The sequence below is a fragment of the Agelaius tricolor genome, unplaced genomic scaffold, assembly GCF_023055355.1.
Source record: "Agelaius tricolor isolate 1412-34295 unplaced genomic scaffold, bAgeTri1.0.p SCAF_89, whole genome shotgun sequence".
Classification (NCBI taxonomy): Eukaryota; Metazoa; Chordata; class Aves; order Passeriformes; family Icteridae; genus Agelaius; species Agelaius tricolor.
This window is the reverse complement of record NW_027269349.1, coordinates 118,894-142,583: the sequence shown is the minus strand read 5'-3', so window position 1 is coordinate 142,583 and position 23,690 is coordinate 118,894. Positions and strand designations below refer to the sequence as shown.

The 23,690-nt window shown below is 53.5% G+C and overlaps 1 protein-coding gene across 14 annotated transcripts in view; it reads right to left on the bottom strand.

Moving 5' to 3' along the window:
- The window catches only part of LOC139585749 (uncharacterized), a 59,112-nt gene extending 35,863 nt beyond the window's left edge, over positions 1 to 23,249 (bottom strand). For 13 of the 14 annotated variants that reach the window (XR_011677281.1, XR_011677282.1, XR_011677280.1 and 10 more), the window contains exons 1-4: positions 23,137 to 23,249; positions 10,771 to 10,979; positions 3,297 to 3,391; positions 934 to 1,001 (exon numbers count right to left, since the gene is read on the bottom strand). Coding sequence is in view for 10 of the 14 variants with exons in the window: in XM_071418678.1 (XP_071274779.1) it covers positions 934 to 1,001; positions 3,297 to 3,339 (111 nt within the window). In the remaining 4 variants the exon portion in view is untranslated. Of the gene's footprint in view, positions 1 to 933; positions 1,002 to 3,296; positions 3,392 to 10,770; positions 11,925 to 23,136 lie in introns of those variants that run through there. The other variant, XM_071418672.1, reaches the window with a different exon arrangement.
- Between the last annotated feature and the right edge of the window lie 441 nt (positions 23,250 to 23,690).

Genomic DNA, 23,690 nt, shown 5'->3' with positions numbered 1-23,690 from the left:
CCATAAACTCGTGGTATATAAACTCCCAGAATGTCCTGAGCTGGAAGAGCACCTTGGAGGTGTTTCCAGCCTGTGATTGATATTTTGAGTGCCACAAGGATCAGTTCTACCTCATTCTTCCCCTCACAATTGAGGCTGAGGTTCTGCTTCCCTCCATGCGTTCCCTGCTGGAGGAGCCCCATCAGAGCCCTGCAATTTGTCACCGTGACAGAGGTGGCTCCTGCATGGGGAATGTCTCAATCAAGCACCAATTAATGCTTTGTGGAGGCCCTGAACGTTTGGACAATTTGGGAACGGACTCACGGAGGTGGTGGCCCAGGACCGAGCTCTTGGCAAGGCCCAGGGTTTGAGGAATATTTTGTAAATAATGCTGAAATAACACCATAAACTCATGGTATATAAACTCCCAGAATGTCCTGAGCTGGAAGAGCACCCTGGAGGTGTTTCCAGCCTGTGATTGGTATTTTGAGTGCCACAAGGATCAGTTCTACCTCATTCTTGCCCTCACAATTGAGGCTCCACCCGTTGTTCCCTGCTGGAGGAGCCCCATCAGGGCCCTGCAATTTGTCACCGTGACAGAGGTGGCTCCTGCATGGGGAATGTCTCAATCAAGCCCAATTAATGCTTTGTGGAGCACTCGAGGTAATTGTGTAATGAGCACGGCATTACCTGGAGTAGGAACACATTTCCAGCAGGGGAACAGCAGCGTGGCCCTTGCAGGGCGATTTTGGGTGTGAGCAGAAATTTCCTGCAGAAATCCCACCTGAGGGGCTCCAGGCCCTTCCCTGGGCCTCAGGGACTCTGCAGCCCCTCCTGGCCTCACCCAGGGCTCAGTTGGAATTTGGAATTCAGTTTGGGCCACGGGGTTTGTGCTGTGGTGGCACTGGCGGAGCTGCTGAGCCAGGCGAGTCCCCCCTGTGCTGCCACCTTTACCTTGCAAAGATGCTGATCCCGTTTCCTCCTCTCAGCTGCCTGCTCCAGGAGTTTATTCCATTTTTTTCCTGAGGAAAAAAGAAAAAAAAAAAAAAAATAAAAAGCATTTATTATAAAGTACCAGAGATTCAAATAACTGGCAGAGCAAGGATGCACACTTCACACAAAATGTGATTTATGCTCTGCAGAGGGGAAAGCATCCAGTAAGCAGAAAAAGAACTTTTTATTGTCTTGCCAAAGAATCGCTGTCCTGCTTTAGCTCCACTGACCAGACAGGAAAATGTTATTAAATATCATTCCTTGAACTCTTTATTATCGACAGGAGCGAGGGAATCACGAGCGTTTCTCCTGCTAGCAGCGACTTCGGACAGGTTTCCAACTCATTTCCCACGGACGGACGGACGGGAATTCCTGGGATCTGCTTCTGGATGTATCCCACAAAACCAGCCCTAATTAAAGCCGATTTGTCCCTCAAAGCCAGCCCTAATTAGGGCCGGTTTGTCCCACAAAGCCAGCCCTAATTAGAGCCGGTTTGTCCCACAAAGCCAGCCCTTATCAGGGCTGTAAACACACCTTGGCTCCGCCCTGCTGCTGCTGCCGCCGCCGGCTCCTCGCTGACTCTTTCAACATTTATGAGCCCTCATGAATATGCAAATGAGCGCTAATGGCTGCGGAGTGGTGCTGAGCCCGAGCCGAGTTAATATTTTATACTGGGATGGGATGGGAGGGGAGCAGCCCCGTGCCCATCAATTCGGGACGAACAGGGCCCTTCATTAATGAATGCGCCATTAAAAGAGGGCGGAATTTGGATTTGGGTGTTTGGGAAGAGGCCCTGGGCCGGATGAGGAGTGTGGGAGATGGGACCAGAGCTCTGGAACACCGAGGGCTTCTCCTGGAACCTTCTGGAATCCTGAGGAACCCGGTGTCCCCCGGAGATCCTGGGAATCCCAGCACTTCCCAGGCTGGAGATTCACTCTCTGTGCATTTTGAGGCTGTGTGCCAGGGGTTCTGACACTCCAATCTCGGCAGAGTTACAAAATGAAATAAAAAAGGGATAATTTCCTTTTTTCCCACCTCAATAGAAAGAGAAAGCAGCGCCATCATCGCCGCGTTCTGCTGCCACAATCTCGGGGTTTAGCCATGTTGATAATCTTCTTTTGATGCTAATTAATTACAAGTAATCATAAAAACAAATGAAAAGCACTATAGTTGCAGCAGGGATTTTTTTTTTTTTATGCTTATGAAATAATGCATCTTTATGCATTTGTTTATTTGCCATGGCAAAAATGTCATCTATATTCATAAGCAAACAGCTTCAGCACGTGGGGCTGCAGAGCACTCCCAGCTCCAGCTGCTCTTCCCTTTGCCCAGGAAATCCCAAAGAAAGCCCTCCAAGGGATTGGGATTTATTTGTGCACAGGTTTGGGAATAGGGACTGAAGAGGAAATGCCATTGGGGTGCAGTTAATATCCATCCAGAATGACTCCAGAGCAATTCCAGGGAGAAAAGGGACCAAGGGATTTGTTTGGTGCTCAGTTGTGTTTGTGCACAGGTTTGGGAATAGGGGCTGAAAAGGAAATGCCATTGGAGTGCAGTTAATATCCATCCAGAATGACTCCAGAGCAATTCCTGGGGGAAATGGCTGAAAAAAATGGGGAAATGGGACCCAGAGCTGCCTCAGCCATCCCAAAGTCCAGCCCTCCAAGGGATTGGGATTTATTTGTGCACAGGTTTGGGAATAGGGATTGAAGAGGAAATGCCATTGGAGTGTAGTTAATGACTCCAGAGCAATTCCAGGGAGAAATGGCTGAAAAAAAATGGGGAAATGGGACCAAGGGATTTGCTTGGTGCTCAGTTGTGTTTGTGAGAAACAGGTTTGGGAATAGGGAGAAATGGAAACCCTTTCCTTAGGATTGCCGTGGATCCGAGCTTGTCCTGGTCCCGTCTGGGGGTGGCACATCTGCATATTTTATGCTAATGAGCAGGGGTGGAGATAAGGATCGGCAGAGGTGCCGAAGCTCCCCAGCACGTTTTTGTTAATCAAATGCTACGGAATTAACACGGAATTAACAGGGCTGCAGTAATTGCCTTGTTAGATGGAAATGAAGCCCTGCTCAGACACGGAATGCGAGTGTGACTCACTGTTCCAGGCACATTTAGATTGTTGTCAGCACAATTAGGATTTGGAATTTACAAGGGATGGGGAGGGGGGGTTTGTTTTATTTAATCAATCGCTATAGCAACGCTCAAATTCCACGGGAGATGTTCCCTCTGCACGGCCAGGGCCTTGGGCTCCTTCCTCTGCCTGCCAGGCAGAAGCAAACTTCAAAACTTGGGGAAAAGCGGATTTTCCAGCGGCTTACCCTGCTGCTTCCCGACTCCATGGGCATTCCAGGCCTGCTCCATCCTGAGGAACCTCAGCTTCCCACGAGGTGGCCAAGGAATGAGGGATCCTCCTCTGGAAGGGGGAAAAGATCTCGTGAACCGTGGGCACAGGAGAAAGGAGCAAAGAACAAAGGAACCGATTTTCCAGGAATGCTTTCCCTAAAGAAAAGCAAGCAGCTCAGGATCTCCAGCCTGGAAACCCGCTGGGATTATCAGGACCTCCAGCCTGAAAAGTTGTTGGGATTCTCAGGGATCTGGAAAGGTGTTGGAGTTCTCAGGATCTCCAGCCTGGAAACTGCTGGGATTCTCAAGGAGAAGCTCAAGAAACCTGCTGGGATTTTCAGGATCTCCAGGGGAAAGGAATTCCCAGGATCTCCAGCCTGGAAACCTGCTGGGATTTCAGAGATATCCAACCTGGAATCCTGCTGGGATTCCCAGCATCTCCAGGGGAAAGGGTTCTGGGATTCCCAGGATCTCCAGCCCAGAATCCTGCTGGGATTCCCAGCATCTCCAGCCCAGGATCCTGCTGGGATTCCAGGGATCTCCAGCCCAGAATCCTGCTGGGATTCCCAGGATCTCCAGCCCAGGATCCTGCTGGGATTCCCAGGATCTCCAGCCCAGGATCCTGCTGGGATTCCCAGGATCTCCAGCCCAGGATCCTGCTGGGATTCCCAGGATCTCCAGCCCAGGATCCTGCTGGGATTCCCAGACCCTGACAAGGTCTCTCCAAAGGGTCACGGTCTGGCTTTGCTCAGGGACAGCATCCCTGGGATTTCCCCAGAACCAGAGGTGAATGTGATGGGGTGAATGTGATGGGGTGAATGTGATGGGGTGAATATTATGGGATGTCCTGGTAAGCCAGGATCAGCTCCTGGCCCCGCCCACCGGTCGTTAACCCCTTCCTGGCCGTGCAGGTGTGAGCAGGATGTGGCAGTCAGCTGTCCCGCACCTTGGGAATGCTGAAATATTCACCAGGAGATGTGCCTGGCTCCTAGAGCACGTCAGCCTCACCAGATGGAAAAAAAAAAGGGGAAATGTATTTAACATTCCTGCTCCTTCCTTAAAAATAATGATGTGATTAAATGTGCCAAATGTGATTCTCATTCCTGTGTCCTCGTCCTCCCGGTGCTCTGAGCGAGTTCGGTTGGCAGCGATGCAGCAGCACCGAGCCCTGACAGGAATCCTAAAGGGAGAGGCCAGGCAGGGACCGGGGCCTGGCACTGAGGGATTGGGACTGGCCAGGGATTCCCAGGATCTCCAGCCTGGAAACTGCTGGGATCCTCAGGGAGAAGCTCAGGAAACTGCTGGGATTCTCAGGGAGAAGCTCAGGAAACTGCTGGGATTCTCAGGGAGAGCCTCAGGAAACTGCTGGGATTCTCAGGATCTCCAGGGGAAAGGGTTCTGGGATTCTCAGGATCTCCAGCCTGGAAAGTTGTTGGGATTCTCAGGATCTCCAGGGGAAAGGGTTCTGGGATTCTCAGGATCTCCAGCCTGGAAACTGCTGGGATTCTCAGGATCTCCAGGGGAAAGGGTTCTGGGATTCCCAGGATGTCCAGCCTGGAAAGTTGTTGGGATCCTCAGGATCTCCAGGGGAAAGGGTTCTGGGATTTTCAGGATCTCCAGCCTGGAAACCTGCTGGGATTCTCAGGATCTCCAGGGGAAAGGGTTCTGGGATTTTAGGATCTCCAGCCTGGAAACCTGCTGGGATTCTCAGGATCTCCAGGGGAAAGGGTTCTGGGATTTTCAGGATCTCCAGGGGAAAGGGTTCTGGGATTTTAGGATCTCCAGCCTGGAAAGTTGTTGGGATTTTCAGGATGTCCAGCCTGGAAAGTTGTTGGGATTTCAGGGATCTCCAGCCTGGAAAGTTGTTGGGATTTCAGGGATCTCCAGAGCTCCTGTGTCCCTCACCAAACCCCGGTTTGGAAGTTTTGAAACCCCAGAGCTGTGTTAGAATAAGGCCGGGCTTTAATTGCAGCGTGAGGAGGGGGAAAGGTGTGATTTCCAAATTTCGGGATATTTGTGGGATATTTATGGGATAATTATGGCCCCATTCAGCGCCTTGCTCTGCCCTAAAGAGGAGGGGATTTACATGCGCTAAGTGCTCCTACAAATCTCCTTTACCCTTTCCTGGAAAAGGGCAACACAATAATAATTGGGAAATTTATGTCCTAACGCGTCTGTACTGTGGAGCTCGGCAAACTCCTCACACTTCCTGCTGCCACTTTTCCTCCCTGAGCTGCTTCCATCGGAATTCCTGAGGATCCTGGGATCCACGGGAGCGCAGCTCTGTCACTGCTGGAAACTTGGGAAGTTTCTATGCACAAAATGTGATTGCATCACCAGAATGTACCCTTGGAATCCTCTGGAATCACAGGAACTGAGGTTGGGATCCCAGCAGCTTTCCGGGCTGGAGATGCTGGGAATCCCAGCAGGATCCTGGGCTGGAGATCCCGGGAATCCCAGCAGGATCCTGGCAATCCCAGCAGGTTTCCAGGCTGGAGATCCTGGGAATCCCAGCAGGATCCTGGGCTGGAGATCCTGGGAATCCCAGCAGGATCCTGGGCTGGAGATGCTGGGAATCCCAGCAGGATTCTGGGCTGGAGATCCCTGAAATCCCAGCAGGATCCTGGGCTGGAGATCCTGAGCAGATGTCCCTGTGTCCTGTCCCTGTGTCCCTGTGTCCTGTCCCTGTGTCCCTCTGTCCTGTCCCTGTGTCCTGTCCCTCTGTCCCCGTGTCCCTCTGTCCTGTCCCTGTGTCCTGTCCCTCTGTCCCTCTGTCCCCGTGTCCCTCTGTCCTGTGTCCTGTCCCCATGTCCCTGTGTCCTGTCCCCGTGTCCCTGTGTCCTGTCCCCGTGTCCCTCTGTCCCTCTGTCAGGGGAAGCCATGCCCTGTGTCCTGTCCCTCTGTCCCCATGTCCCTGTCCCCGTGTCCCTCTGTGCTGTCCCCGTGTCTGTGTCCCTGTGTCCCTGTGTGCTGTTCCTGTGTCCCTGTGTCCTGTCCCTGTGTCCCCGTGTCCCTCTGTCTCTGCTCTCCCCGTGTCCCTGTGCCCGTGTCCCCGTATCCGTCTGTCCGCCTGTGTGCTCAGACTGTCCCTTCACCAGCAGGGAGTGTCTCGGTGCCTGTTTCTGCCTCCATCTGTTATTTACATCCTTCCTTTTCCCGAGGTGTCTCCAGCAGATCCTGGCTGCCGGCTCTGCCTGTGTTATTCATAAAACAGCTGTAAAAATATTCAACATTAACTGAGTGGCCCAGCTGGAGCCAAACCCACCAGGGGCACCCAGGAACTCCACGATCAGAGGCTGGGACCTGCTCTCCCAACTCACTGAGGCCCTAAATCGAGGTTTCTCCTGGGGAAATCCCCAGGGTTTGGCCCCCAAGCGTTTCTCACTCTTTATCCCACGGGAGGGGATGAGCAGCTCCAGCTCCTCCTTGCTGGGTTTGCTCTGGAACCTTGAATTCCTGGCACCTGTGGCCATCAAGGGCTGAGCCCAGGAGCCATGGCTGTGTTGTACCCTGAGCTCTGAGCTGGAGGCTGAGGATGAGCGTTTGTGGCATTTTTGATGTTTCCATGGGGATTGCTATAGAAACAACTCTGCTCCCCCTTCATTTATTAATTTACTTTGTTAAGGAACCAAAGGTAAACCAGAGCTCCCAAGAAACAATGCCTTGAAAGAGATTTCCATCCATGAAAGGCCTTGAGTTTGTGTTCAAAGGACAACGCTTGCAGCTCATTTCATCCCTCACTCATCTGCTGCAGGGCCCCAGAGGCTGCTCAGGTCATTTCATTCTCCTGGTGGCAAAGTGAGAGCATCACCACGCCCAGCCTGACATTTGAGAAGGTTCAAACCCCACTTTGGGCTCCAGCTCCTTCCCAAGGTCTCAGCCCTCCGTGGCTCTTGTGTCTCTGTAGCTCAGCTTGTTTCCCTCCTGTTATTTATCAATCTAAGGGTTTTATTGAAGTGCTTTTTTACTAAAAAAAGAGATATTTCCCTGTTTCTATTCCTCAGCACCCAGAGCTGCAGTGCTTTGGGGCACCCCCAGTTTCTGCTGGAGCTGTGCACTCGGGAATGGGGCTCTTAGGGCCAAGGGGCACCTGCACACCCAGCTGGCCTTGGCAGCCAAAAGTGACCCCAAAACAAGTTTGGGGTCAAAACAGATTTGCTCATCCCAGTTAGGATGAGCAGCTGGAATTCCAGTGCATCCCTATTTTTAATATTTGAAATGGGGTTTCCATTGCAGGCCTGGTGCTGCTCCAGGGGGCATCCCTGGCATCATTTCTGTGCTTTGGAGGGAGCAGGAGAAATGGCAGGAGGAAAAACAGATTTGCAGATGAACTGACATTTCCTGCCCTACTTAAAAGTGGGGCAGATTTCCAAAACCGTTTGGGTATGAAAAGACTCGGGGACACCTGTGACAAGGAGCTGACAAAAGGCACTTGCCAAGCTGTGATCCCACATCCTCAGAGGTATTTTGGGACCTCTGGAGCCAAGAGCTTGGCCAGGGCTCTTTGAATCACTGGGGAATTCTGGAATAACTCAGGCTGGCAGGGATTTGAAGGGTTTGAGGGATTTCCACTCCATGGCCAGGTTGCTCCAAGGCTCAGTGTCCAACCCGGCCTTGGTCCCTCCAAGGGACAGGCACAGCTGTGCCACCCGGTGCCACCAGGCATTAATTCCCAATGTCCCATCTAAACTTTCCCTTTTCACTGCAGGAAATCTCCTCTGCCATCCCTGACCTCCCTGTGCCCCAAACTCCTACAAAACTCAAATGTTTTTGGCAAAGCACTGAACACATTCTGCCCCAAGTGAAGATTTCTGGAAGGAAACCCAACCCTGCTGATGCTGTTCATGGAGCCTGTGGTGTGAGAGACCAGGGAAATGAGGGATTTCAAATTCCCACTTTCATGGTGATGGTGAAGTCCCTGCTACGTGGAAACCCAGGGGAGCAGGGCAGTAGTAAGGAAGGAGCAGGGAAGGAGCAGGGAAAGAGCAGGAGCAGGAGAGGAGCAGGAGAGGAGCAGGGAAGGAGCAGGAGAGGAGCAGGGAAGGAGCAGGAGCAGGGAAGGAGCAGGGAAGGAGCAGGAGAGGAGCAGGAGAGGAGCAGGGAAGGAGCAGGGAAGGAGCAGGGAAGGAGCAGGAGAGGAGCAGGGAAGGAGCAGGGAAGGAGCAGGAGAGGAGCAGGAGAGGAGCAGGAGAGGAGCAAGAGCAGGGCAGGATCTGTCCCTGGTGTCCCTGGTGTCCCTGGTGTGGGGACACTCAGAGGGCACAGGGCAGGAGCTGTCCCTGGTGTCCCTGGTGTCCCCGGTGTCCCTGGTGTGGGGACAGCCCCACACAGAGCGCCCAGGGCAGGATCAGGAGCTGTCCCTGGTGTCCCTGGTGTCCCTGGTGTCCCATGTGGGGACAGCCCCACACAGAGCACCCAGGGCAGGATCAGGAGCTGTCCCTGGTGTCCCTGGTGTACCTGGTGTGGGGACAGCCCCACACAGAGCACCCAGGGCAGGATCAGGAGCTGTCCCTGGTGTCCCCAGTGTCCCTGGTGTGGGGACAGCCCCACACAGAGCGCCCAGGGCAGGATCAGGATCTGTCCCTGGTGTCCCTGGTGTCCCTGGTGTCCCTGGTGTGGGGACAGCCCCAGTCTGAGGGCCCAGGGCAGGATCAGGATCTGTCCCCAGTGTCCCCGTGTCCCCGTCCCCATGAGGAGCAGCCGCGGGTGCAGCCCAGCACGCGCAGGCCGCGCTGTCACCCGCCGGTGCCTCGCGGGCAGCCCCGGTGCCAGCTGCATTTCCTCGGCTCCAGGCCGGGCTCCAGCGCCAGCCGCTCTTCATTGATCAATAATTGGGCTCTAATTCCGTTTGGCAGCGCCGGAGCAGCACGCTCAGCTTCCTCTCCAATAGACTCTGCTAATTAGGCTGGCTTTGGCCATCCATCTCTTGATTGGAGCCTCCAATAATCAGCCCAGGTTCTGCTTTTTGCACAGGACGTGGTGGCTTCATCCATAAGCGGTGATTAGCAATAATGGGATGGGAATGGGAATGCTGCTGTTATTGATGGCTCTGAGAGATGGGAGCTGGGAGCCCACTCTGCCTTGCCACGGCTCCTGGATTCCTCTGGAACGAGGGAGGAACGCTGGGTTCCAAAAAGGCACCAAAAATGGCATTTTTGGGGAATTGCAGGCTGTGGATGAGGGGATCTGGGGAAGCGTTCATACAAAAATGGCACCAAAAATGGCACCAAAAATGGCATTTTGGGCACTTGCAGTTTATGGATGAGGAGATTTTGGGAAGAGTTCAGACAAAAATGGCACCAAAAATGGCATTTTTGGGCACTTGCAGTCAATGATCAGGGGGATTTTGGGGAGAGTTCATACAAAAATGGCATTTTTGGGCACTTGCAGTCTATGATCAGGGGGATTTTGGGGAAAAGTTCATAAAAAAATGGCATTTTTGGGTACTTGGAGTCTATGGATGAGGGGATTTGGGGAAAAGTTCATAAAAAATGGCATTTTTGGGTACTTGGAGTCTATGGATGAGGGGATTTGGGGAAAAGTTCATTAAAAAATGGCATTTTGGGCACTTGCAGTCTATGATCAGGGGGATTTTGGGGAACAGAAGTGGCATCAAAAATGGCATTTTTGGTCACTTTCAGCCTATGATCAGGGGGATTTTGGGAAAAGTTCTCTTCCCAAATAAGCCGTGCAAGCCTTGGGAGTGCACTCCTTGCCCTGGGCCGCAGCCCTGCCACTTAAAGAAGATTTGTTCTGGGTGGCCCCGGGTCCTTAACATTTCTTTTGGCCTATAAAGCACTTTTATGGCTTCACTGGCGTCGGGAGAATTGCAGCATCCATCTCGGAGCGGGAGCATTGTCCCATTAAGGCCGGCAGCTGCTGAGTGGGGCGGGAGGTGGGGAAGGCCCTGCAGCGCCCCCAGGCCCTTCCCAGCCCCATGCGCGGGATCCCATGGCCGGGCAGCCTTGGAGCGCATCCCAGAGCCTTCATCCCCCTCGCCCGCGCTGCCCCTTCCTCGTTCCCAGACTTTTCTGGGCGGTTGCCATGGCAATGCCTTGCCTCAATAGGCTCCTTGTGAACTTGTTTACCATCCCAATTATAACATTTTCCAATGGCGGCTCCTTTCTGACAGCTCCGTGTCTCCCATCTGTGCCTGATGCCGTCGGCGCTGCCGCCAACAATGGCCCGGCAGCTCCCGCCGAGCCGCGGGCGTCACCTGCGGGAGGGGCTGCGGCCACCAGGGGCCGGATCTGGGCCGGAGGGAGCGGCCCGGCCCCGGTGCCTCGGGATGGAGCCTCGGGATGGAGCCTTTGCCCCTCTGAACCAGGAGCCGCCCGTGGGCACGGCGGGCTCGAGGAATGTGCGGTTTGCTCTGCACCGCACACAATCCCCTAAGGAAAGTCGGGTATTTTAACAAAAAGGTAAAAGCAACGGGAGGATTTCACACACCTGCCCACGGAGAGGTTGGAAGGGATCCCTCAGTCCTGCAGGCACTGCCATCCAAAGAATTCCAGGCTTTGCAGACAAAGTTCCAGCTGGGATGAGAGTGCAGCCACTGGAAGCTCCCAGTCCCCAGAGGAAGAAGTTCTGGAAGTTTCCTCTGGGCCGGGTGCAGCTTTTCTGAAGCGGAAGCTGATAAAGGTCCCTTGTCTCTGGAGCTGGAAAAGAAAAGTGCACTTAAAAAAAGGAAAAAAAGGAAATCTGTGCAGGGCTGGCCGCTGCCAAGGCGTGACTCAGCCCCAAATAACTCCAAATAACTCCGGGGCTCTCAATGGCTCCATTATGAGCCGTGAAAGAGCTTTGTGGGCGCTTTGGGGCTGCCACGGACAGACAGATTTGCTGTCTGTCTGTCCTGGCCGGGCACAGACAGCAAATCTGGCTGGCACTGGGCTGCAAAATCCCAAATTCCCAGGGAATGCTGCAGATGGCCAGGAGAAGTTCCTGAGACGCCAGGGAAAAACAATCTTGCAAGGGGAAAGAGCAAAACAAACAGAACACACCAGGAATTCACAAAGAAAACATTGGAATCTTCCCCAAGGATCACAGGAAGTGCCTGAACACAGGATCTGTTTTTTGGATCAGGATCCCAAAAACCCAAAGTGATTTCAGCTGGAAAAGAGCCCCAGGAAGGACCATCTTGCCCCACCTTGTCCCTGGGAATGCAGCCTGGATTTGTTCTCCCAGCACAAACCAAAGCACCATTTCTCTCTTTTTTCCCTCATTTCCATCCCATTCCTCTTTCTCTAATTCCAATTTGCAATCCTGGAACAGCAACTGAGAGATTTTTGCTCCTGAGTCCCAGATCTCCATCCTCCTGCCTGTGGTCATCCTGTCCTTCCATGCCCATCCACATCTGCTTCCCTCCCTGTCCATTTGTGGCTCTCCTGCAATCAGGCCTGGGCTTGCCAGGGTTTTTTGGGCTGAAATTTGGTTTTTAATCCCACTAAGCCAGGAACATCTTTGTTTGGAGCCACAGAGCTGGAAAAGGGAGAGCACAGAAGGCCTGGGTTTAAAATGGATGTGGGATGGGCTTGGAGGAGACCCCTGGATCCTGCCTGGAGCTCCCAGCCCAAAATCCCCATGGGACACAGATCCAGGAGCTCCCAGCCCAAAATCCTCGTGGGACACAGATCCAGGAGCTCCCAGCCCAAAATCCCCATGGGACACAGATCCAGGAGCTCCCAGCCCAAAATCCTCGTGGGACACAGATCCAGGAGCTCCCAGCCCAAAATCCCTGTGGGACACAGATCCAGGAGCTCCCAGCCCAAAATCCCTGTGGGACACAGATCCAGGAGCTCCCAGCCCAAAATCCTCGTGGGACACAGATCCAGGAGCTCCCAGCCCAAAATCCTCATGGGACACAGATCCAGGAGCTCCCAGCCCAAAATCCCTGTGGGACACAGATCCAGGAGCTCCCAGCCCAAAATCCCTGTGGGACACAGATCCAGGAGCTCCCAGCCCAAAATCCCTGTGGGACACAGATCCAGGAGCTCCCAGCCCAAAATCCTCATGGGACACAGATCCAGGAGCTCCCAGCCCAAAATCCCTGTGGGACACAGATCCAGGAGCTCCCAGCCCAAAATCCCTGTGGGACACAGATCCAGGAGCTCCCAGCCCAAAATCCTCGTGGGACACAGACCCAGGAGCTCCCAGCCCAAAATCCCTGTGGGACACAGATCCAGGAGCTCCCAGCCCAAAATCCCTGTGGGACACAGATCCAGGAGCTCCCAGCCCAAAATCCTCGTGGGACACAGACCCAGGAGCTCCCAGCCCAAAATCCCTGTGGGACACAGATCCAGGAGCTCCCAGCCCAAAATCCCTGTGGGACACAGACCCAGGAGCTCCCAGCCCAAAATCCTCATGGGACACAGATCCAGGAGCTCCCAGCCCAAAATCCTCATGGGACACAGATCCAGGAGCTCCCAGCCCAAAATCCCCGTGGGACACAGATCCAGGAGCTCCCAGCCCAAAATCCCTGTGGGACACAGATCCAGGAGCTCCCAGCCCAAAATCCCTGTGGGACACAGATCCAGGAGCTCCCAGCCCAAAATCCCTGTGGGACACAGATCCAGGAGCTCCCGGCCCAAAATCCCTGTGGGACACAGATCCAGGAGCTCCCAGCCCAAAATCCTCATGGGACACAGATCCAGGAGCTCCCGGCCCAAAATCCTCATGGGACACAGATCCAGGAGCTCCCAGCCCAAAATCCCTGTGGGACACAGATCCAGGAGCTCCCAGCCCAAAATCCTCATGGGACACAGATCCAGGAGCTCCCAGCCCAAAATCCCTGTGGGACACAGATCCAGGAGCTCCCAGCCCAAAATCCCTGTGGGACACAGATCCAGGAGCTCCCAGCCCAAAATCCCTGTGGGACACAGATCCAGGAGCTCCCAGCCCAAAATCCTCATGGGACACAGATCCAGGAGCTCCCAGCCCAAAATCCCTGTGGGACACAGATCCAGGAGCTCCCAGCCCAAAATCCCTGTGGGACACAGATCCAGGAGCTCCCAGCCCAAAATCCCTGTGGGACACAGATCCAGGAGCTCCCAGCCCAAAATCCTCATGGGACACAGATCCAGGAGCTCCCAGCCCAAAATCCCTGTGGGACACAGATCCAGGAGCTCCCAGCCCAAAATCCTCATGGGACACAGATCCAGGAGCTCCCAGCCCAAAATCCCTGTGGGACACAGATCCAGGAGCTCTGGATTCACTGTCCTCCAAGGGTTTGTTGGAGCACATTCCATGTGGTTCCTGCTTTGGTGGGAAGAGGACCAGGAACCCAAGGCAGCTCCTGGTCTGCAGCACAGCCAGGGTGTGTGGATTGCTGATGGTGTCTCTTTCCAGTGGAGCTTCTCCTGCCAGTGGAGCATCTCATCCCAAGGGAGCTTCTCCTTTCAGGAGCATCTCCTTGCAGTGGAGCTTCTCCATCCAGTGGAGCTTCTCCTTCCATTGGAGCTTCTCCTTCCAGTGGAGCATCTCCTTCCAGTGGAGCTTCTCCTGCCAGTGGAGCTTCTCCTTCCAGTAGAACATCTCATCCCAGTGGAGCTTCTCCTTCCAGGAGCTTCTCCTTGCAGTGGAGCATCTCCTTTCATTGGAGCTTCTCCTGCCAGTGGAGCTTCTCCTTCCAGTGGAGCTTCTCCTGCCAGTGCAGCATCTCCTTCCAGTGGAGCTTCTCTTTCCAGTGGAGCTTCTTCCATTGGAGCTTCTCCTGCCAGTGGAGCTTCTCCTGCCAGTGGAGCTTCTCCTTCCAGTGGAGCTTCTCCTGCCAGTGGAGCTTCTCCTTCCAGTGGAGCTTCTCCTTCCATTGGAGCTTCTCCTTCCATTGAAGCTTCTCCTTGCAGTGGAGCTTCTCCTGCCAGTGGAGCATCTCATCCCAGTGCAGCTTCTCCTTCCAGTAGAACATCTCCTTGCAGTGGAGCATCTCCATCCAGTGGAGCTTCTCCTTGCAGTGGAGCTTCTCCCATTTCCTGGTGCCCCCGCGGGGCTGGGGCCACCGGAGCAGGGAGAGGCTTCTTGCCGAGTTTTTTCTCTTTCTGGAGAAGCAGCAATTGTTTCCCTTGAGCAGCTGGGGGGTGAATCCCGGGGCGATGCACGGAGCTCCGGGGACATCTGTGCCTTCCTCCAGCCTCCCTGCTCTCCTCTCCTTGAGTCCTTTCCCGCGGCAGCTCAACTATTCCCCGACTGGAAACTAGGGGGAAGAATTTCCCTGCCGGGAAAAGCAGCAGCTTCCCCCCGTTCCCTCGTGTTCCTGCAAGTCACAACTTTGCCAGGCTGTGAATTCCCAAAGCCTGCGGGCTCCCCCCTCTTTCCCGAGTGTCTCCTCGCGGTGGGAACAACGCCGGGATTCACCTTGTGCCGGTGGTTGTGAGAAATGCACGGCTTTGGTGATTGCCTTGTGGCAAATATTCAATTTAATATGAGGTGTGTTGTGTTAGGAAGTGACGCTGGATTCATTCTCTTAAATTTGGTTTTAGGTTCTAAAAAATGTTCAAATAGAAACGATGCTATGTAGGGTACTTTTTATAAAGATAGCAGCCCCAGGACACCTGAGTCTTTCAGAGAAAAAGAATTTATTGCCCATTATCAGAAGAAACAAACGAACTTCTTCCTGTTAGGATTAAAAGGAAGAAGTTGACGATGACCAAACAGAATTTTGAATTTAAATAGAATTTATGCATCATGTATGAGGTATATGAATATGCAACAGGCTGTTGCTTTTAAGGGCTCCTCCTTTGTTAATGTGTGTCCTTTTTCTGCCCAGACAGAGGCACCTGGACCTTGTCTCTATTGTCCTAATTCAAATTGTCCAAATTGTTGTTACTCGGACTGCATTGCTGTTTTCATACCCATTTGATTGCCATGAAGGTTTATTTAAACCAAGGATCGGAGTTTCCTGCAGCAGGGACCTTGGAGTGCCTGCCAGGCCCCTCCCTGCAGCGCTGGGAGGGCTCTGCGTGTCCTTCCCCGCGCTGGGGAGCGGCAGGAATCCCTCCTGGAGATGCCAACAGGGCTGGGAGGAGCAGGAATCCCTCCTGGAGATGCCAACAGGGCTGGGAGGAGCAGGAATCCCTCCTGGAGATGCCAACAGGGCTGGGAGGAGCAGGAATCCCTCCTGGAGATGCCAACAGGGCCAGGAGCGGCAGGAATCCCTCCTGGAGATGCAAACAGGGCCGGGAGCGTCAGGAATCCCTCCTGGATGTGCAAACAGGGCCAGGAGCGGCAGGAATCCCTCCTGGAGGTGCAAACAGGGCCAGGAGGGGCAGGAATCCCTCCTGGATGTGCAAACAGGGCCAGGAGCGGCAGGAATCCCTCCTGGAGGTGCAAACAGGGCCAGGAGTGGCAGGAATCCCTCCTGGAGATGCAAACAGGGCCAGGAGTGGCAGGAATCCCTCCTGGATGTGCAAACAGGGCCAGGAGGAGCAGGAATCCCTCCTGGAGGTGCAAACAGGGCCGGGAGGAGCAGGAATCCCTCCTGGATGTGCAAACAGGGCCAGGAGCACAAGGAATCCCTCCTGGAGATGCCAACAGGGCCAGGAGCACAAGGAATCCCTCCTGGAGGTGCCAACAGGGCCAGGAGCACAAGGAATCCCTCCTGGAGGTGCAAACAGGGCCGGGAGCACAAGGAATCCCTCCTGGAGGTGCAAACAGGGCCGGGAGGAGCAGGAATCCCTCCTGGAGATGCAAACAGGGCCAGGAGCACAAGGAATCCCTCCTGGAGGTGCAAACAGGGCCAGGAGTGGCAGGAATCCCTCCTGGATGTGCAAACAGGGCTGGGAGGAGCAGGAATCCCTCCTGGAGGTGCAAACAGGGCCAGGAGTGGCAGGAATCCCTCCTGGAGGTGCAAACAGGGCCAGGAGCGGCAGGAATCCCTCCTGGAGGTGCAAACAGGGCCGGGAGGAGCAGGAATCCCTCCTGGAGATGCAAACAGGGCCAGGAGCACAAGGAATCCCTCCTGGAGATGCAAACAGGGCCAGGAGCACAAGGAATCCCTCCTGGAGGTGCAAACAGGGCCAGGAGTGGCAGGAATCCCTCCTGGATGTGCAAACAGGGCCAGGAGTGGCAGGAATCCCTCCTGGAGGTGCAAACAGGGCCGGGAGGAGCAGGAATCCCTCCTGGAGATGCAAACAGGGCCGGGAGGAGCAGGAATCCCTCCTGGAGGTGCAAACAGGGCCAGGAGTGGCAGGAATCCCTCCTGGATGTGCAAACAGGGCCAGGAGCGGCAGGAATCCCTCCTGGAGGTGCAAACAGGGCCAGGAGCACAAGGAATCCCTCCTGGAGATGCAAACAGGGCCAGGAGCACAAGGAATCCCTCCTGGATGTGCAAACAGGGCTGGGAGGAGCAGGAATCCCTCCTGGAGGTGCAAACAGGGCCGGGAGGGGCAGGAATCCCTCCTGGAGGTGCAAACAGGGCCAGGAGTGGCAGGAATCCCTCCTGGAGGTGCAAACAGGGCCGGGAGGGGCAGGAATCCCTCCTGGAGATGCAAACAGGGCCAGGAGCGGCAGGAATCCCTCCTGGAGATGCAAACAGGGCCGGGAGGAGCAGGAATCCCTCCTGGAGATGCAAACAGGGCCAGGAGTGGCAGGAATCCCTCCTGGAGATGCAAACAGGGCCAGGAGCGGCAGGAATCCCTCCTGGAGGTGCAAACAGGGCCGGGAGGGGCAGGAATCCCTCCTGGAGGTGCAAACAGGGCCAGGAGTGGCAGGAATCCCTCCTGGAGGTGCAAACAGGGCCAGGAGCGGCAGGAATCCCTCCTGGAGGTGCAAACAGGGCCAGGAGTGGCAGGAATCCCTCCTGGAGATGCAAACAGGGCCAGGAGCACAAGGAGATGCAGGCAGCCCTGGGACAGCCCTGGGCAGCTCAGCCCACAGCTGCGTGGAAAGGCAGAACTGGAGCTGCCTGCGAGGCTTCCTCTTCCTCCTCCTCCTCCTCCTCCTCCTCCTCGTCCTCCTCCTCCTCCTCGCAAGCAGAAGGGAGCCATGGTGACTTGGCAGGAGCTGCAGATCCGCCTTTGGAGCATGAATCAGCCGCAGCATTTGTGAGCAAAAGGAACATTTTGGGAGGATTTATGGCAGAGCACGCTCCCATCGGATCTGCTGGCACGCATGAAAGGGTTGCAGTTTACAGCTCTGGAAAATTGGAATCCATTCCCTGCTGGGACTCGCAGGGATCCGGCCCATGGACCAGGAGGGCTGGAAAAGCTGAACCATCCTCTGGGATGATCCTCACAGAGAAATTGGGAATTGTTCTGTGTGAGTTTCATTTGTGGCAATGGCTTCCTGCTTTTCCATCCAGAACCTCTGACCCATCAAGTTATTTCTTTTTCCTTGCTGAAAGTTCCTGTTTCACCATGTCCACAGACTTCTGCTCTCCAGAATTCCACTACAAACCCAACTCAGGCAGGAAAATCCCCAAGGAATTCCCAGGGAATATCCCAGGGATATTCCCATCCAACCCAGGAGCCTCCTGATCGAAGCCCAAGTGATGAAATCCCAAGAGATTGTTCCAAGCCATTCAAAATTCAATGTTCACCTGCCATGGAATCTGTCCCACAAGTTTCTTCCAGGGCATCCCAGGAGGTTCAAGCTCAAATGTCTCAAGCTTTTAATACATTGTACAAAAAGAATTAGGAAGAATTTTAGGAGGAAAAAACGAAGTTTGTAGAACGAAAGCGAGGCAGTTTGCACCAACAAATTTAAGGAAGATCGGGAAACAAGGATTTGTGCAGAAAATTAAGAAGTTTGTCCTGAAATTAAGAAGTTTGCTGTAAAATCTTGTCGAGTGAGAGCCCAGAATCTTTCTGAGGGAGGAGCTGCAGGAAAGCAGCTCCCTGCACATGTTTTGCCTTTCCCAAAGCTGTTCCCTAAATGTCACTTTTATCGCCTTCTCTCCCAGCCTCTGTGACCATATGTGTTTTTATGATATTCACAACATGCTTGTGCCACACAAGATGCAAATGCAATTTCCTGCTGGAAATGCCTCGAGATGCACAGCAACAACTGAGGCACACAAAGAGGGGCTGGGGGATTACCTGGGAAGGGCTTTGGGGCGCTCCAGGTGTGCCCCAGCCTTCCTCCTCCTCCTCCTCATCCTCGTGGCATCGGTGGGCTTGGAGACACCTCTGGGGTTACAGAGCCTGGGACGCCTCCAAGGAATCCTTTCCATGGGGAAATTCCTCCTGAAATCCTCATCAGGAGCTTGGAGACACCTCTGGGGTCACAGAGCCTGGGACACCTCCCATGGGGAAATTCCTCCTGAAATTCCTCATCAGGGAACCTGGAGACAGCTCTGGGGTCACAGAGCCTGGGACACCTCCAAGGAATCCTTTCCATGGGGAAATTCCTCCTGAATTCCTCATCAGGGAGCTTGGAGACAGCTCTGGGGTCACAGAGCCCAACCTGTGCCTGGGACACCTCCAAGGAATCCTTTCCATGGGGAAATTCCTCCTGGAATCCCCCTCAGGAGCTTGGAGGCACCTCTGGGGTCCCAGAGCCTGGGACACCTCCAAGGAATCCTTTCCATGGGGAAATTCCTCCTGAATTCCTCATCAGGAGCTTGGAGACACCTCTGGGGTCACAGAGCCCAACCTGTGCCTGGGACACCCCCAAGGAATCCTTTCCATAGGGAAATTCCTCCTGAATTCCTCATCAGGGAGCTTGGAGGCAGCTCTGGGGTCACAGAGCCCAACCTGTGCCTGGGACACCCCCAAGGAATCCTTTCCATAGGGAAATTCCTCCTGAATTCCTCATCAGGGAGCTTGGAGGCAGCTCTGGGGTCACAGAGCCCAACCTGTGCCTGGGACACCCCCAAGGAATCCTTTCCATAGGGAAATTCCTCCTGAATTCCTCATCAGGGAGCTTGGAGACAGCTCTGGGGTCCCAATCCCAATTCTATCCTGGGATTGGTAATCTGGGCTGGCAGCTCAGGAGATAGAAAAGATCAAAAAGGGAATCTTGAAAACCAAAGCAGAGCAGCTAAAAATGGGAACATTTAGGGAATTCCCATTTCCTGTGGGGTTTTAAACATATTGGGGTTGGTTTTTCCAGCTGGGAGCAAGTGTGGCGGTGCCTCCCAAAGTGCAAATCAGCCCTTTGGGCTAGTGAAAAATGGGAAAAAGAAGATTTTGTCCTTAAAATATTCATCCCTGGGCTCCCAGCCTGACACGTGTAGTGGCTGGGAGGGAAATTCCTCGGGGCTGCCTCGGAATTACTCACGGAATAATAAATGGCCATGAATTATTTATGGATTTTTCGTGTAGGACAAGGCAGACAATTCCCACTTTGCTGTGACTTTTTAGCTTGGATGGGAAGTGGGGAGTGAATTCCATGAATCCCGTGAATCCCAGGTGCTGCTTCTGCCAAGGGGAACATGGAAATCCCAGTGGAAATCCCAGTGGTAATCCCAACACTTCCTGCAAGAACTGCTGATGGAATTCCCATGGAAAGGGGGTTCAAACTGATCCCATTTTCCCATTTATTCCAATCCGTGAATGGGATTTGGGATGATGGAATTCCTGATGGAAAGGGGGTTCAAACTGATCCCCTTTTCCCCTTTATTCCAATTCCTGAATGGGATTTGGGATGATGGAATTCCTGATGGAAAGGGGGTTCAAACTGATCCCATTTTCCCATTTATTCCAATTCCTGAATGGGATTTGGGATGATGGAATTCCTGATGGAAAGGGGGTTCAAACTGATCCCCTTTTCCCATTTATTCCAATCCCTGGGTGGGATTTGGGACGATCCAGACTCGTGGCCCTCCTGGACTCCCAGCCCCTGGGAAATGTTGTGAGTTTATGGATTTCTACAGGGATATGGGAATTCATTTGAAAATATAAAAAATTCGGACTCAACCACATCAAATTAATTGGATTTGGCTGAAATAATCGGGAATGCCAGAGGGATGAGGCCAGTGAAGTGGGAGCAGGGGAGCTGCGAGGGAGGAATTTGGGATCTGCTGGAGGAGATTCCCCCCGGATGTCCCCATAATCCACAGTGGATTTCAATATCTCCTTGTCCTAATTTAGGAGCTTTTGTGCCTCCTCCTAAGGGAGCAGAGAACAAGAGGATGAAGGGAAGAACTCCCTGAAAATCCCATTCCCAATGGGATTGATCAGGGCGTTAATTCCCACTGATCTCTGTGTGCCGGGAGGTTCCCAATCCAACCACAGCCAATTCCCACAATCCGGCACTGCCGGGCCTTGGCCGCGGTTTCAGGGATTGGGGCTGTGAAATGAGTTTGGAGCACTCTGGAAAAGGCTCTGGAATCACTGCTGGGGCACAGGGCTTGGGAAATGGGATTGGGAATGGGAATGAGAGTTACGGGGTCATGGGGGCATGGGATGGATGGGATGGGATGGGATGGGATCCATGGGATGGGATGGGATGGGATGGATGGGATGGGAATGAGATTGGGAATGAGATTGGGATGGGATGGGATGGGATGGGATGGGATCCATGGGATGGGATGGGATGGGATGGGATCCATGGGATGGGATGGGAATGAGATTGGGATGGGATGGGATGGATGGGATGGGAATGAGATTGGGAATGAGATTGGGATGGGATGGGATGGGATCCATGGGATGGGATGGGATGGGATGGGATCCATGGGATGGGATGGGATGGGATGGCATGGGATGGATGGGATCCATGGGATGGGATGGGATGGGATGGGATGGGATGGGATGGGATGGGATGGGATGGGATCCATGGGATGGGATCCATGGGATGGGATGGGATGGGATGGGATGGGATGGGATGGATGGGATGGGTTTGCAGCCTTTGCCTCATGTGGGCACAGGATTCCCAGGCAATGGGATTGGCAACGGGAACCAGCGTCACGGAGCCCTGGAGCCATGGGATGCTGGATGAGGACGCTCCCCTTTCCCAGCCCTTCCCTGCAGGCTTTGGGAATGCCGAGCTGCCGGTCCCAGTGCAGCTCCCGACAGGGCCGGCGCTGGCTCTGGGGGTTTGGCCCCATGTGCCCCAGCAGGAGCAGCAGGGGAAATGTCCCCCCCTGGGCTGCATCCGGGGCTGCTCCTCAGGCAGGGGCTCCCCTCTGACCCCGGGCCGTGAACAGCTCCCGAGGTTTCAGGTTCCCCGCCTTTGGAAAACTCCAATAAAAGGCGCTTTATTGCTTCTAATTAAATCTTTTTTTGCTGAGGTGGAGCAGATCCCGGTTAAGTTTAATTTAGGGCTGACATTTACCCGCTGCTGCAGGAGGGGGAATTCCAAGTGGACAATCCATTGCAATTTGAGGGAAAAACATCCCCGAAATGCCAGAAAAGTGCATATTTAACATTTGCAGTAATTAAGTGATTTTAATTTAATAATAAATCCCTCTTGTCTCTATTTCCCCTCGTCCCTCACTCCTGGCCTGGCACAGGGAGTGAACTGCACTAATTCCTCCTATTTCCAGTGTAAATAAGCTGTAATCCCTTTTTCCAGCCAGGCAGCACCTTCATGATTTCACTTTTTACCCAAAAATCCTTCATTTGGAGTCGCTGTTTTTCCCTGCACCGAGTTTCTCCCTCTATCCCACAAAACAATTCCAGACTATCCCGCACCTGGTCCGGGTGAGAATTCCTCTGCAGCACCATCTGGAATGGTTTTGATGGAAACACAAAGGAAATTCTGCCACAGCCCCCCTGGCTGCCCTCAGACATCCTTGAGTTCTTTTTCCCAAGTCACTAATTCCCCGCTCGGGTTTGTCCTGGCAAAGCTCAGCCTAATTCCCCGCTCAGGTTTGTCCTGCAAACATTTCGTGCTCCCAAGTCCTTGCTGTGTGGTAGTATCCAGGAATTTGGGATTTGATTTGATTTGATTTGATTAAATTCTGCCCTCTGGAAAAAAAGAAAAATGTATAACTCCTATTTTCAAGCATTCTATCCTGGTTTTCTTTTGGAATCCCATCCTATCCCATGGGGTTTGTTCATCTACAGCCTCCGTGTATTTCCAGAGAGGATAAGGAATGTACAAACAGAAATATTTGTGCCAACGACCTTCCTGACTTTCCAAAGTTTGTTGACAGAACGAGGTGAAAACACCAAATATTTGGGATGAGCCAGGCCTGCCCTGGTTCCCGCCCCTATTCCCAGCTGTCCCCAATGCACTTTGGTGGCAGCAGCTGTCCCTGGGACCTCGTCCCCGTTTGATTTAGCCCTGCTGGAGTGAGCACATCGTTAATTGGGTCTCGGTTACTGACGCCGCCGTCGCTGGGGCTGCTAATTGAATTTGGGGAGCCCCGTAATTAGAGGAGCCCGAGGAGCGATAATTGGTGAATCAGGGCCTGCAGAGGGGGCATCCAGCACGGGGCTGAGCGATTGCAGCTCGCGTTTGGGCTCCTCCGCTCCCATTTACGGCTTCCTGCTCCCTGGGGCTGCTCCTCCTCCTCCTCCTTCCCCCCGAGGGGAGCGGCTGTGCCAGGACCTCGGCGCGTTTTGGGGCGCAGTCCCAAAATCCTGGGGAGTCTGGGGGGCAGCTGCAGGGAATGGGCGCTCCTGTGATTCCCAGGCACTGGGAATGGGGTTTCTCCAGGATTAAAGGCTGTGCCAGCAGCGGCTGTCACCCCCCGGGGGATTCTGGCAGAATTCCCCATTTTTCACGGCACAGTTCCCTGTTTCTGGCCAGGATGGAAATCGTTCTTTTCAAATGATGGGGCAGATCCCCCCATAAAACCCCTGTAACACAATGGACTCTCTCAACACGAATTTTACATCATATTTTCAATTTTAGCTCGATTTTACAGCTCTCCTTTTATCCTAAATTCCTGCAAGAAGGGAATTCCTGCGCTGCTGCTGTTGGAATTTTATTTACCTGCATAAATAAAGCTGAACTTCCTGCCCTGTCCTTTTTGGGAGCGTGGATTTTTCTGGAATTCACTTGCTGTGAAGAGCAGGGATCAGTTTGGGAGGTTTGCTCTCCCAGAATTCTGTGCTTTGCTGGCACGGGATCAAAAGATGACAAAAACATCCTGCAAGAAAACAGAGCCTTTATTGCTGCTGCTCGGGGGCATTTGGGATGAGTGATTCCAGCCTCAATTTTTTTGTGGGTTGAGAATTCTGCCTGGCTTGGGGAATAAAAATTTTCCAGGCTGGGATTGATAATTCTGGTTTCAGGAATAAAAATTCTCCAGGCTGGGATTGATAATTCTGCCTGATTTGGGGAATAAAAAATCTCCAGGCTGGGATTGATAATTTTGGTTTTAGGAATAAAAATTCTGGTTTTAGGAATTAAAAATCTCCAGGCTGGGATTGATACTTCTGCCTGGTTTTGGGAATAAAATTTTGCAGGCTGCTGCCCAGAAAAAGGTACCCAGACATCCATAACTCTTTATCGTCTCATATTGTCCTAATTCAAATTATCAAAAT